We start from the raw sequence: 14,942 nt of genomic DNA, 5'->3' as shown, positions 1-14,942 counted from the left end.
GGGCCCAGGAGGACACACACTGAAACCTGGGCTCTTGGACAATTCCAACATTTTAACCTCATATGTGTTTTTACCAAAAACCTTGCTAGTTTTGGGAACAGGACACAGCAGAGAAAAAGCCAGTCATGTTTTCATTTGGCCTCTTGACAGAGACCAATGATATTGGGCATGGTGGCACACATGTGTAATCCCAGTATCTGGAAGGCAGAGGCAGGCAGATCTCTGTGTGTTGGAAGCTAGCTTGGTCTATGAGATACCAGAAGAACTAAAATTAGATTTCAGGGTAACTGGGACAAAGGTTAAGGAACAGGCTTACAGGAGATAAGCTGGCCAGCTGCAAAAAGCAGCCCCCACCAGAGATAGCATTGTCTATAGACTGACCCAAAGGGTCCCACCCACCGGAGATAGAGTTGATAAGAGACCCAGTTTTATGGCCAGGTTCCTTCCTGCCCACCAGAGACAGCATTACGTAGCAACCAATCTGGCCCATTGGGGAGAACAAAAGAAGTTAAGCCATGGGTGGTTTTGGCGCCCTTTTCTGCTTAAAAGACAGTGAGAGAATAAAAGCACCAGAGATCACACAGCCTGAGACCTGGCACTTGGGGGATCAGGTGCAACCCAGCTCGGAGCTGAATTATGTGTTTTCTGGTTCTTTTTTTGTTTTTTGTTTTGGGATCAAATTCCAGGACCGGTGGGACAAAACAGAAAAACCCCATGTCTGGAGCCGTGGTGCTGCATGCCTGTAATCCCAGCACTTGAGAGGCAGAGGCTGGCAGATCTCTGATTTTGAGGCCAGCCTGGTCTACAAAGCGAGTCCAGGACAGCCAGGGCTACACAGAGAAACTGCCAAAAAAAAAGAGCAACAGTTGAAACCATTTTGACTACTATAACTTTGTCACATGTTTCATTTGTTTTTGCTGTTGTTGTTTTGTTTTTGGGTTTTTCCAGACAGGGTTTCTCTGTAACCCTGGCGATCCCCCTGCGTCTGCCTCCCGAGTGCTGGGATTAAAGGTGTGCACCACCATGCCCTGTTCTCTCTTTTTTTTTTTTCAATCCAAGAGAGGGTTTCACAGGCAGCCTGCCCATGTCCTCCTGCCTCACCCTCCTGTGAGGACGGAGGATAGGTCTGCGCTCCTCACTCCTGTGTCCCATAGGTGGCGCTGTTGGTCCCGCAGAGGACCCTTGGCCTGGATTTTCCTAATCTGTTTGGCAATAATTTGCAGCCCGTCTTTCAATACTCCTGGGGCAATTTTCCCAGGTCCTGAGGCTGAGCAGCTGTGAATCCAGTAGAAAGCAAGAACTGAGAAGGAGGGGGGCGGTGGGAAGTGTCCCAAGTCCCCAGGGCCTGGGAAGAACTGAGCCTGCCAAACTCTAGGAGTGCCTGGGAAGGGGAGGGAGGGTGGGGGTGGGGTAGGGGGAACAATTCTCTCTCTGTCCAGTGTTTCCCACAGACTCAAGCCAAAGGGAACCATTGCCCACGCCAGCTCTGCTTCCAGCCAGTTCTGGTGCCATCCCCCCCCCCCCCCCCAGGTTCTGTTGCCACCCCCCCAACCTCTCCAGATTCTGGTGCCACCCCCCTTTTCTTTCTCAGATCCCCAAACACCTCCATTTAGGACCACACAGTCCAGGTGCCCATATTCTGCCTCTCTTAAGGAGGGAGTGAGTGATCTGAACCCCGGATTTCTCCTCTTTGGACTCTGGCCCTTGAGACTCTGGCTCCTGCAGATTTAGAAGATGTCTCCCCTCCCTAATAATCTGAAAGCACAGTTCTTGCCTGATGGTGTTGGGTGCCCCCTAATGGTGGGGAGAGTGAGTCGGTTGGTTCTGTGAGGCACTGAACTGGCCCTGAGTGGAGGCACACACAAGTAGACCTGGAATCTCAGCGTGTTGACAATTCCTGGCCAGCTTCCATTACATAGTGAAAACTTGTTTCAACAACAACAGCCTGGATGGTTTTTGTTTTGTTTTGCTTTGTGCTTGTTGGGGTTGGTTTGTTTATTTTGGGGGTTGTTGTTGTGTTGTTGGTTTTTCCAGACAGGGTTTCTTTTCTTTCTTTCTTTCTTTTCTTTTCATTTGGTTTATTTTATTTTATTTTTTTAAAGATTTATTTATTGCATATGAGTGCTTTATCTGCAGAAGAGGATATCAGATTACATTATAAGGGGCCGGGTATGGTGGCGCACGCCTTTAATCCCAGCACTCGGGAGGCAGAGGCAGGCGGATCGCAGTGAGTTCGAGGTCAGCCTGGTCTACAAAGCGAGTCTAAGACAGCCAGGGCTACACAGAGACCCTGTCTCAACCCCCCCCCCCAAAAAAAAACAAAAACAGATTACATTATAGATGGTTGTGAGCCACCATGTGCTTGCTGGGAATTGAACTCAGGACCTCTGGAAGAGCAGGCAGCGCTCTTAACCACTGAGCCATCTCTCTGGCCTTTTTTTGTTTTTTTGAGACAAGGTGTCTCTGTGTAACCTTGGGTGTCCTGGACTCGCACTGTAGACCAGGCTGGCCTCGAACTCACAGTGGTCCACCTGCCTCTGTCTCCCAAGTGCTGGGACTAAAGGCTTGCGCCACCACCGCCCCGACAGACAGGGTTTCTTTGTAGTCCTGGCTGTCCTGGAACTCACTCAGTAGACCAGGCTAGCCTCGAACTCAGAGATCCGCCTACTTCTGCCTTCAGAGTGCTGGGATTTAAGGCATTTGAAAAGCCTGTTTGTTTGTTTGGTTTTTCAAGACAGGGTTTCTCTGTGTAGCCTTGGCTGTCCTGGAACTCACTCTGTAGACCAGGCTGGCCTCGAACTCACTGCAATTCACCTGCCTCTGCCTCCCGAGTGCTGGGATTAAAGGTGTGCACCACCACACCCGGCTTATTTATCTTTATTTTATGTGTATTGGTGTTTTGTGTAGTGGAAAGATTTGGTGTCTTTAAAAACTCAGTTATATTATAGAAACATGTTTTTATTTTAATCCCAGTTGTGGGATATGGGCTGATTCAGACTGTCCACAGCAGCTATTTGCCTCATGTGGTCTCTGGGAGGCGCCCTTTACCAGCTGCAAATAGTTCAGTTCTGAGGACTCTGGAGAGGAGATAAATGCCAGAGCTGAGGGGAGGGTGTGGGGCTCCAATGAAGAAGGTTGCTGATGCTCCGTTCCCCTCTGCTCCCTTGGTGCTGATGATGCAGTTTGAGAAGAAGTTGGCGATCTCTTTTATTGTTATTATTTTGTTTTGTTTTGTTTTTTCGAGACAGGGTTTCTCTGTGTAACCTTGGCTGTCCTGGACTCGCACTGTAGACCAGGCTGGCCTCGAACTCACAGGGATCCACCTGCCTCTGCCTCCCGATTTCTGGGATTAAAGGCGTGCGCCACCACCGCCCGGCAAGAGACATCTTTTTTTTAAAAATAAATTTATTTATTTGTTAATTCATTCATATTACATCTCAATTGTTATCCCATCCCTTCTATCCTCCCATTCCTCCCTCCCACTTTCACCCTATTCCCCTCCCCTATGACTGTGACTGAGGGGGACCTCCTCCCCCTGTAGATGATCACAGGGTATCAAGTCTCTTCTTGGAAGAGATTTCTTGAAACGAAGACTGGACTTGCCCTAAGGAACCCAATGACCCTTATTAGCAGGAAGTAGCTAAGGAGAATGAGAACCCCTCCCCACGAACCTTCTTTCTTCCCTACCTGGTGTTGGGGTGTTGGAAGAAAGGTAGAGGCATTAAGGAACCCTAAAGAAAACAGAACAAAAACTACGCACTACCAGTTTTGCCTGCGTGTCTGTCTGTGTGAGAGTGTTGGCTTCCTGGTACTGGAGTTATAGGCCATTGTGAGCTGCCATGTGGGCGCTTGGAATGGGTCCTCTGGAAGAAAAGTCAGTGCTCTCGGCCGCTGAGCCATCTCTCCAGGCCCTTATGTTAAAGATGTTTGACTTGGTCTTACATAGATGGCTCAGGGCGCCTTCCAGAGCACCTGAGTTCCATAAGCAGCAGCTGCATGGCCACTCCAGTTCCAGGGACCTGGCGCCCTCTTCTGGCCTTCAAGGGCACTAGGCGTAGAGATGGTGCACATCCGTAGATAAAATAATGAATCTAATTTTTTTTTTTTTTTTTTTTTGGTTTTTCGAGACAGGGTTTCTCTGTGTAGCCTTGGCCGTCCTGGACTCACTTTGTAGACCAGGCTGGCCTCGAACTCACAGCGATCCGCCTGCCTCTGCCTCCCGAGTGCTGGGATTAAAGGCGTGCGCCACCACGCCGGGCTCTAATTTTTTTTTTTTTTTTAAGGATGATTTGGTGGGGCCATATAAGAGGAGTTGTTTCCAGAGGGCCAGCCCTCCCGTTGGGCAGGTCACAACTACTGATTGAAACAGGGTGTAGTTTTATGCAGCCCAGGTTGGCCTTGACCTCAAAAGATCGACTTGCTTCTGCCTCCCTAGTGCTGGGACTAAAGGCGAGCGCCCGACACACACGCAGTCCTTGATTTACGGTCTAACAATCCTTTCCAGAGACTTTCCCATTTCCAGCTGTGGCGTCCGTAAGAACGGTGAAACACGGCCTTTGAATGCACCGAGAGAGACGACAGCCTCAGTGGGGACCGATGATGGAGCAAGAAAAACGCCATCAGGGGCCGGGTGTGGTGGCGCACGCCTTTAATCCCAGCACTTGGGAGGCAGAGGCAGGCGGATCGCTGTGAGTTCGAGGCCAGCCTGGTCTACAAAGCGAGTCCAGGACAGCCAAGGCTACACAGAGAGACCCTGTCTCGAAAAACCAAAAAAAAAGAAAAAGAAAAAGAAAAACGCCATCAGAAGCGAAACGCACAGGGCAATGACCACCGCGGTGAGTCCGACCCCGGCGCGGACCGGAGAGGGGCCTTCCGCTCAAGAGGGGGCGTGGCTCCAGCGCGTTGCCGCGAATCGCTACGGTGGCCGAAAAGCTCAGGAACCAGCTACTGTAAAACCCGGCGAAGAGACGGCGAGCCGAAATGGGAGCAGAATTGCTCGGAACGACCATACAGTCCGAGAGAACCTGCCGACTTGGCGGAGCGTAAAAAAAAAAAAAAAAAAAAAAAAAAAAAAGAACCAGAGGCAGGTGGATCGCTGTGAGTTCGAGGCCAGCCTGGTCTACAAAGCGGGTCCAGGACAGCCAAGGCTACACAGAGAAACCCTGTCTCAAAAAAAAAAAACAAAACAAAAAAAATAGAACCTCTGCAGAGAACCCTGTCTCGAAAAAAAACATAATAGAACCTCTGAAAAAGAGCATTTTTAGACTAGAAAGTTCAAGCACTCGGAGAAGCCGCTTCCGGCTACATTGAAAACAAACAGCTTTGCGGTGGAAAAGGGCGGAAGTGGAGTACGGTGGCCGGGTCGGGCTTCCTAAAAGGGCGTGGCTAGAGGCGTCCCGTTCGGACTTGGTAGCCTGGCCGGGGGGGACGAGGGGGGGCGGGCCGAGTGTGAAATCTCGCGCGATCGAGCTGGCGCCGTCGGGGACGGGGCGGGGCTGGCGGCGGGGGCGGGGACCCGGAGCGGGAAGATGGCGGCGGCGCAGGAGGCGGACGGGGCCGGCAGCGCCGTGGTGGCGGCCGGGGGAGGCAGCTCTGGTCAGGTACGGAGGCCGAGAGGTGCCTGAGGGGGGCCCTTCCGCAGCGGAGTGGGGGGAGCACTCCCGCCCGCAGTGTCCTGTCCTTTTTGGAGGAATCGTGTGCACCGGGGGGGCTCCGTGCCCCACAGGGACCTTGACTATTGGGCCCAGGCGGCGCCCGGCTGCCCAGGAGGCCGGACGGTGGCGGGAACCCCGTCCTGTTGCGCGCACAGGGTTGGCTGCAGGCTCGCGCCGTCCGTCCCGCAGACTCTCTGCTCGAGCTGAGGACAGAGTGTGGCAGGGAAGGGGAGGTGACTTAGGCGCCCCAGGTTCTCGACTGTGCGACTCCAGGTTCCAGTACCAATTCCTAGAGAGATCTGGTGTTCCAGGTCTGCTCCGCAGTGCCTGAGACACGGAGCAGTGGTTGCTTAAAATTGGGAGTTTTCTAGCTCCGGGGAAATACGGTTATTATGGTGGGTAAAGGGCATGGGCTGCGGAGGCCGCCAGACCCATTTTACAGACGAGGGTCCGAGGGACAGCAAGCCGAAGATGCTTGTAGAAGGTCACCCAGGTTAACTTTGAAATCCGCTCCATGGACTGACGTGGCGCTTTTAGCCATGGCAGGTGGAGAAATTGGTCCCGATGTGCCTGCCTTCGAAACCCTTTAGCACCCAAATTAAACTGAGACCTCAGAGCACACCAGTTCACTCTGGCACACCGTGCAGGCTTCTGGGGGAAATTGATGGAGTGACAGCAAGGTGCTGTCGACCCACCCACTGGGATGTCACTGACTTGTAGGAGGCAGCTCAGGGGTGAGCAGTACCGACTGGGAGCAGGGGGTGCATGAAGCTGAGTGGATGTGACCTTGGACGAGTTTTTCTCTCTCTGGGTCTTTATTGCCCCAGTGGTTAAGGGAGGAATTGGGTGGGAGGGTCAGCCCCGTGGGCTGTGAAGATGGCCCTAAACCATGTCCCTGCAGTCAGGGGAATGCAAGAGGAGACTGTATTGTAAACAGACAGGGGAGTGACAGAAGTCAGGATTAGGGGCCTGCAGGATCTCTAAGCCGGGGTAGGTGCACTCACTTGGGAAAAGAGACCAGGCTCCGGAGGTGAGGTAGAACCCACATATCTGGACTCTGTCTTTCTGGCATTTCCAATCAGACCTGGGGTGCAGGCAGCTCAGGAGATTGTTGGGTCTGTCCGTGCTGGAATGACTACACTGGCTGGGTGTGCTGGGACTTCTTCTGATCCGTTGCCCTCATCAGTGTGCTCCTAGCTCTTTTAAATTTCTGTTGAGGATTGTGTGTGGGTGGCATGAGAGACCAAGACTTTCCCAGACACATGTGGAGCCTCTCTGGTTCCCGTCTCTGTTCTGTGAGGTTCAGCCTCATAGGGGCCCCTCTGCTTTAGCGTCCTAAGTGCTGGCATGACAGCCACATGGCACCACTAATCTAGCTCATGCTTGACAAGTTTTAATGCTCTTCCTTTGGCCTTTAGGATAAAGTACACACTTTTTTTTTTTTTTTAAGCACATCAAGACCTGGCACGAACTGTTTTCTTCATACTAGACTAGACTTTCTTTCTTTCTTCTTCTTTTCTTTTTATCTATGTATTTATCTATTTATCTATTTATTTATTGAGACAGTCTTACTGTGTAGCCCTGGCTGGTCTGGAACTCATAGTGTTCTCCCTGCCTCTGTCTCTCCAAGTGCCGAAATTACAGGTGTGCCCATTATAACCCAGGCTTAAACTTTTTTCCTTCGTTTGGTTCCGGTTTTGTTTTGTTTTTCAAGACAGGGTTTTACTGTATAGTCTTGGAACTCAGAGATCCACCTGCCTCTGCCTCTCAGAGTACTGGGATTAAAGGCGTGCACTGTATGCCCAGCCTCTAATTGTTTTCTTTTCTTTTTTGTTTTTGTTTTTGTTTTGTTTTGTTTTGTTTTTTGAGACAGGATTTCTCTGTGTAGCCTTGACTGTCCTGGACTTTCTTTGTAGACCAGGCTGGCCTCGAACTCACAGAGACCCTCCTGCCTCTGCCTCCCTCAGTGCTGGCATCACAGGCAGGCTCCGCCACACCCAGCTATAGGGGGAAGTATGTTTTTCCTCTGTTTTATTAATTGTATAGGCAGTCACACCCGGGATTCCTGCACCCCTAGCAAGCCCTCCACACAGAGCTTCACCCCAGCCCATCTCTGGCAGGTGTTCTACACTGACTCGCCTCCCCAGCAGTGAATGAGTGTTGACCCAGAGGCCAGGCTGACATAGAGTCTGAGGTGGCTGTGGTAGAGCTGAACAGTTCTTGAGGATGTGGCCCTGTAAGTGGCCATAGCTGCCTGCCAGGCTGCTGGATGTTCCTGGAGGGGGTGGTCTTCGCGCTCAAGCAAACAGAGCCCAGAGCAGGCAGGAGCTGAGCTGGCCTCCCTACTGCACTTGCGTTCTCTGCTGCCCTCCCTGGCCTGCTGTCCCTCACCTGTGTCACACTGGCTGCTCCTCTTTAGGGTAGCCCAGCCGCTCATCCCCTCAGCGGATACATGTGGTGGGTAGAACAGGCTCTGCATTCTTGGGCCTCCTGTGCCCAGTAGGAGGTGGGGAAGCGTGGATGGGGGCACGGAACAAAAATATGCCTGACCGTAGATGGCAGAGACTTGGACAGATACCTAGCTGGCGTGTGTAAGGAGTGAGTGGTGGGGAGGTGGAAGAGCTGCCATTCTGATAGGGTCCTGGGGAAGACATCGCAGAGGAGGCCTGAAGGAGGAAAAGGAGGGAGCCACAGCCATGTAAAGGAAAGACCGTGGATGTAATGGGACTCGCCTGTGCAAAGGCCCTGAGGTAGAAGACATCTGGTGTGAGGAGGGGCATTAGGTGGGGTAAGCATTGTGGCCAAACCAAATGGGTGACAGGGTAGAGAGAGAACAGTGGAGTGGGGAGGTATGGCGTGCCAGGCTCTGGTGAGGACTTGGCCTTGACTCTGAAGCAGGGGAGCCGCAGGAGGCTTACCTCGGTGTTGGGGTTTAACTTAAACACCTTCACATTGTGTGGTGCCAGTGCAGAATGCAGTCGCTCTTGGTGCACTCTGTAATGCGAGTCCACGGTTCAGCATTGGCAGATTTGTTCCTGGGGACTGGTTTCAGGATTCCCTTCGTCACTTTCAAAATCTCAGATGCCCAAGTCCCTCCTGTGGAGTACCGTTTGCATGTCACCTGCGTGCCCCACCTCCCATCCTTTCGGGGAAGCAGCTGTTGTATTGCTTAGGAGGATGTGACAGGAAGCAGTCTGGGAAGAAGCTGCTGTTTTGCTTTTTTGATTTATTTTATGTGTATGAGTATTTTGCATACATGTGTGCATGTGTGTCACATGTTTGCCTGATGCCTGCAGCGGTCACATCTCCTGGAACCGGCTATAGACAGTTTTGAGCCATTGTGTGTTTGCTGGGAGCCAAACTCTGGTCCTCTGCAGGAGCAGCAATGCTCATAACTGCTCACTCCTCTCTCTAGTCCTGTTCATCGGTGTGTGTGTGTGTGTGTGTGTGTGTGTGTGTGTGTGTCGAGACAGGGTCTCTTATATAGCTCTCATGCTCTGGAACTCACTCTGTAACCAGGCTGACCTTGAACTCACAGAGATCCAGCTGCCTCTGCCTCCCAAGTGTTGGGATTACAGGCGTGCGCCACCAGCCAGTTGGTATCACAGGTGTGCACCGCCACACCTGCCTCAGATGCCACTGAAGACACGGGCCGGGGAGGCTGCTGAGATGAACCAGCCACAGGAGCCTGACAACCTGAGTTTGGTCCCTGGTTGAGGTAAAACTATGTGGAGTTGTTCTCCGAACTCTGCACACATGATGGAGCGTACACGTGCACCATACAGAGGCAAAAGAATGATATTTTTTTTGTTTTTTTTTTTTTGTTTGGTTTTTTTGAGACAGGGTTTCTCTGTGTAGCCTTGGCCATCCTGGACTCACTTTGTAGACCAGGCTGGCTTTGAACTCACAGCGATCCGCCTGCCTCTGCCTCCCGAGTGCTGGGATTAAAGGCGTGCGCCACCACGCCCGGCTTTGAATGATATTTTTTTTGTTGTTTCGTATTTAGTATTTACTTCTTTGAGACAGGGTCTGTCTGATGCCTACTCTGCCCGCTTGTACCAGGCATGTGTGTGGTGCACACCCCAGCTGCAGGGATCTGACATGTAGTCAGGTTGGTGCTAAACCCATGGAGATCTGCCCTGTCTGTCTCTTGAATGCTGGGACTGCAGGACCAGGCTATCACATCAGCTCCTAAACATTTTTTTTTTTTTTTTTTTTTTTTTGCCCCCAGGGGCTGGAGAGCTGGCTCAGCCATTAGGAGGCTGTACTGCCCTTGCAGGAGACAGTAGTTCAGTCCCTGTCACCCACACTGGGCAGCTCACAAGTAACCGCCCATCACTCCAGCTCGGGCTCAGCAACCTCTTCTGGCCTCCAGAGGCACCTGCACTCTAATGCATTCACTGTGTGCCTGCACACAATTAAAACTAACTAAAAAGGCTGGGCAGCGGTGGCACACGCCTTTAATCCTAGCATTTGATAGGCAGAGACAGGAGGATCTCTGTGAGTTCCAGGACAGTCAGGGCTCTGTAGACCCTGTCTGAAAAACAAACAAAACTCAAACAAGATGTAGGTAGGTAGGTAAGTAAGTAGATAGATACATACATACATACGTACATACATGATAGATACATGGTAGATAGATACACAGACAGACAGACAGGTAGAATCTTTGGATAGCTTAGCAGTTAGCGCCAGCTGCTCTTCCAGATTTGATTCCCAGTACTCACGCGGTGGTTTGTAATCCTCTGTGACTCCAGTCAGTTCCTGAGGCTCGGATGACCGCACACGGCCTCTTCAGACACTGGGCTTGCCCATGGTGCACAGACTACGTGTAGGGAAAACATACACCTAAAAATATTCCTCAAAGGGCACTTGTTACTCTTGCCCATTCGTACATGAAAACGGTTTAGGGCCCAGTGAGATGGGGCAGTGGGCAAAGGTGCACATCCCTAGTGCTGAACACCTGACTTGATCCCAGGAACCCACCTGGCAAAAGTACAGAACCAACTCCCACAAATTCTCCCCTGACCCCCACACATGCTGGGGCTTATGCCCTGACTCCCAATAAAAGAAACATTAAGAGGAAAAAGACAAGTGTTTGTTTCCTTCATTTCTTACATATGAGTATTTGCCCAAACGTGTGGTGTGCATCACACGCATGCCTGGTACATGTGGGCAGAGTGGGCATCAGACGCCTGCAGCTGGGCTACAGATAGTTGTGAGCGTCCATAGGTTTTCCTCTCTCCTGACTCAGGACCCTATCTTGTCCCCCAGTACTGAGGAAGGGACCCTGGGTGTGGTGTATCCTGAATTCTGGGAGTACTGAGCTGTGCCCCCTCCCCCCCGCCGGCACACACCCTCATGTAGCCCCAGTGTCCTCACACCTCAGCAGCCCTGGGAGGGGCTTTCTGACTGGCCGTGCTCCTGGCTGTGAGGCAGCCCTCACGGGTTTGCTCTGCTTGTCTGTGGGAGGCTTCCGCCGCTGGATTGCCCGTCACTGGGGGCGGGGCGGGGGGCCGGGGGGGGGGGGAGACCTGGAAGCAGCCAGGCTTCAGACCAGCCCTGATGCCCGCCTCTGTTCCTGACTCTGGACCTACAGACCTCAGCTGCCTCAGAGTAGGGACCTTGTACCTGGACAGGCCTGCTGGCCCTCATACCTTCCCCCACCACTAAAACACCTTTTCCTGCATGTTCTCTGTCCCAGCCTGAGAGCCTCACTGAGGTGTCAGCCCAGTCTGGGTGGATTCTGCTTTTTGTCCTGGCGGCTGTCACTTGTTTATTTCTCCAGAACATATTTCTATTTATCTTATGTCCTTACTTTAGGAAGAACATTGAGTGTGCCACAGGAAGGGCTGGGCAGTGACTGGGACACGGCCTGGATGTTTACCTTAAAAAAAAGCAGAGCCGGGCGTGATGGGGCGCACGCCTGTAGTCCCAGCACTCGGGAGGCAGAGGCAGGTGGATCTCTGTGAGTTCGAGGCCAGCCTGGTCTACAGAGGGAGTTCCAGGACAGCTAAGGCTACACAGAGAAATGCTGTCTTGAAAACAAACAAACAAACAAAATTAGGTAGGTAGATGGTAGGATGATGGTTGGTAGATGGTAGGATGATGGTAGGATGGTGGTTGGTAGATGGTAGGATGGTGGTTGGTAGATGGTAGGATGGTGGTAGGTAGATGGTAGGATGGTGGTTGGTAGATGGTAGGATGATGGTAGGTAGATGGTTGGTAGATGGTAGGTAGATGGTAGGATGATGGTTGGTAGATGGTAGGATGATGGTTGGTAGATGGTAGGATGATGGTAGGATGTGGTGGTAGCGGTGATGCTGGTTGGTCGATGGTAGGATGGGTTGGTCGCTGGTCGGATGATGGTTGGTGGGTAGATGCTGGTAGGTAGATGGGGCTGTGGTGGTAGATGGTAGGCTGATGGTGGTAGATGGTCGGCTGCTGGTTGGTCGCTGGTCGGATGGTGGTTGGTCGATGGTAGGCTGGTTGGTCGCTGGTCGGCTGCTGGTTGGTCGTGGTCGGCTGGTGGTTGGTCGCTGGTCGGCTGTGTTGGTCGCTGGTCGGCTGCTGGTTGGTCGCTGGTCGGCTGCTGGTTGGTCGCTGGGCTGGTGGTTGGTCGCTGGTCGGCTGGTGGTCGGCGCTGGTTGGTCGCTGGTCGGCTGGTGGTTGGTGCGGTCGGCTGCTGGTTGGTCGCTGGTCGGCTGGTGGTCGGCTGCTGGTTGGGCGCTGGTCGGCTGGTGGTCGGCTGCTGGTTGGTCGCTGGTCGGCTGGTGGTTGGTCGCTGGTCGGCTGTGGTCGGTCGCTGGTCGGCTGGTGGTCGGTCGCTGGTCGCTGCTGGTTGGTCGCTGGTCGAGCTGGTGGTCGGCGGTCGCTGGTCGCTGGTGGTCGGTCGCTGGTCGGCTGCTGGTTGGTCGCTGGTCGGCTGCTGGTTGGTCGCTGGTCGGCTGGTGGTTGGTCCTGGTCGGCTGCTGGTTGGGTCGCTGGTCGCTGGTGGTGGTCGCTGGTCGGCTGGTGGTCGGCTGCTGGTTGGTCGCTGGTCGCTGCTGGTTGGTCGCCTGGTGGCTGCTGTTGGTCGCTGGTCGGCTGGTGGTTGGTCCGCTGGTCGGCTGCTGGTTGGTCGCTGGTCTGCTGGGGCGGTCGCTGGTCGGCTGCTGGTTGGTCGCTGGTCGGCTGCTGGTTGGTCCGCTGGTCGGCTGCTGGTTGGTCGCTGGTCGGCTGTGGTTGGGTCGCTGGTAGGCTGCTGGTTGTCGCTGGTCGGCTGCTGGTTGGTCGCTGGTCGGCTGGTGGTTGGTCGCTGGTCGGCTGGTGGTTGGTCCTGGTCGGCTGCTGGTTGGTCGCTGGTCGGCTGCTGGTTGGTCGCTGGTCGGCTGGTGGTCGCTGCTGGTCGGTCTCTAGGCGGTCGCTGGTCGGCTGCTGGTCGGTCGCTGGTCGGCTGCTGGTCGGTCGCCTGGTCGGCTGCTGGTCGGCTGCTGGTTGGTCGCTGGTCGGCTGGTTGGTCGCTGTCGGCTGCTGGTTGGTCGCTGGTCGGCTGCTGGTTGTCGCTGGTCGGCTGCTGGTCGGCTTGGTGGTCCTGGTCGGCTGCTGGTTGGTCGCTGGTCGGCTGCTGGTTGGCGCTGGTCGGCTGGTGGTTGGTCGCTGGTCGGCTGCTGGTTGGTCCGCTGGTCGGCTGCTGGTTGGTCGCTGTCGGCTGGTGGTTGGTCGCTGGCGGCTGGTGGTTGGTCGCTGGTCGGCTGCTGGTTGGTCGCTGGTCGCTGCTGGTTGGTCGCTGGTCGGCTGGTGTTGGTCGCTGGTCGGCTGGTGGTCGGCTGCTGGGTTGGTCGCTGGTCGGCTGGTGGTTGGTCGCTGGTGGCGCTGGTTGGTCGCTGGTCGGCTGGTCGGCTGCTGGTTGGTCGCTGGTCGCTGGTGGTCGGCTGCTGGTTGGTCGCTGGTCGGCTGTGGTTGGTCGCTGGTCGGCTGGTGGTCGGTCGCTGGTCGCTGGTGGTCGGTCGCGGCTCGCTGAGGGGTGGTCGCTGGTCGGTGGGGTCGGTCGCTGTCGGCTGGTGGTCGGTCGCTGGTCGGCTGCTGGTTGGTCGCTGTCGGCTGCTGGTTGGTCGCTGGTCGGCTGGTGGTTGGTCGCTGGTCGGCTGCTGGTTGGTCGCTGGTCGGCTGGTGGTTGGTCGCTGGTCGGCTGGTGGTCGGCTGCTGGTTGGTCGCTGGTCGGCTGCTGGTGGTCGCTGGTCGGCTGCTGGTTGGTCGCTGGTCGGCTGGTGGTTGGTCGCCTGGTCGGCTGGTGAGTCGGTCGCTGGTCGGCTGCTGGTTGGTCGCTGGTCGGCTGCTGGTTGGTCGCTGGTCGGCTGCTGGTTGGTGCTGGTCGGCTGCTGGTTGGTCTGGTCGGCTGCTGGTTGGTCGCTGGTCGGCTGGTGGTTGGTCGCTGTCGGCTGGTGGTTGGTCTGGTCGGCTGCTGGTTGGTCGCTGGTCGCTGCTGGTCGGTCGCTGGTCGGCTGCTGGGTGGTCGCTGGTCGGATGGGGTTGGTCGCTGGTCGGCTGGTGGTTGGTCGCTGGTCGGCTGCTGGTTGGTCGCTGGGTCGGCTGCTGGTCGGCTGCTGGTTGGTCGCTGTCGGCTGGGTGGAGTGGTCGCTGGTCGCTGCTGGTTGGTCGCTGCTCGGCCTGCTGGTCGGGCCTGGTTGGTCGCTGGTCGGCTGGTGGTTGGTCGCTGGTCGGCTGGTGGTTGGTCGCTGGTCGGCTGCTGGTTGGTCGCTGGTCGGCTGCTGGTCGGTCCTGGTCGGCTGCTGGTTGGTCGCTGGTCGGCTGCTGGTCGGCTGCGGTTGGTCGCTGGTCGGAGGGGGTTGTCGCTGGTCAGGCCTGCTGGTTGGTCGCTGGTCGCTGCTGGTTGGTCGCTGGGATCGGCTGCTGGTCGGTCGCTGGTCGGCTGCTGGTGGTCGCTGGTCGGCTGCTGGTTGGTCGCTGGTCGGCTGGTGGTTGGTCAGCTGGTCGGCTGGTGGTTGGTCGCTGGTCGGCTGGTGGTCGGCTGCTGGTTGGTCGCTGGTCGGCTGGTGGTTGGTCGCTGGTCGGCTGCTGGTCGGCTGGTGGTCGGCTGCTGGTATGGTCGCTGGTCGGCTGAGTGGTTGGTCGCTGGTCGGCTGCTGGTTTGGTCGCTGGTCGGCTGCGTGGTTGGTCGCTGGTCGGCTGGTGTCGGCTGCTGGTCGGTCGCTGGTCGGCTGGTGGTCGGCTGGTGGTTGGTCGCTGGTCGGCGGGGGTTGGTCGCTGGTCGGCTGGTGGTTTGGTCGCTGGTCGGCTGCTGGTTGG

The 14,942-nt window shown here is 55.2% G+C and overlaps 1 protein-coding gene across 1 annotated transcript in view; it reads left to right on the top strand.

The window, feature by feature from the left end:
• Nucleotides 1-5,512: 5,512 nt before the first annotated feature.
• Clptm1 (CLPTM1 regulator of GABA type A receptor forward trafficking) overlaps nt 5,513-14,942 on the top strand; it is a 38,171-nt gene continuing 28,741 nt past the window's right edge. Inside the window, exon 1 of the mRNA XM_051162542.1 lies at nt 5,513-5,600. Within this exon, the coding sequence (XP_051018499.1) occupies nt 5,529-5,600 (72 nt within the window). The 5' untranslated portion in view covers nt 5,513-5,528. The remainder of the gene's footprint in view (nt 5,601-14,942) is intronic.

This window comes from Acomys russatus, chromosome 19, assembly GCF_903995435.1.
Source record: "Acomys russatus chromosome 19, mAcoRus1.1, whole genome shotgun sequence".
NCBI lineage: Eukaryota > Metazoa > Chordata > Mammalia > Rodentia > Muridae > Acomys > Acomys russatus.
Note: the sequence above shows the minus strand (reverse complement) of the source record. Positions and strands in the feature narration are given on the sequence as shown.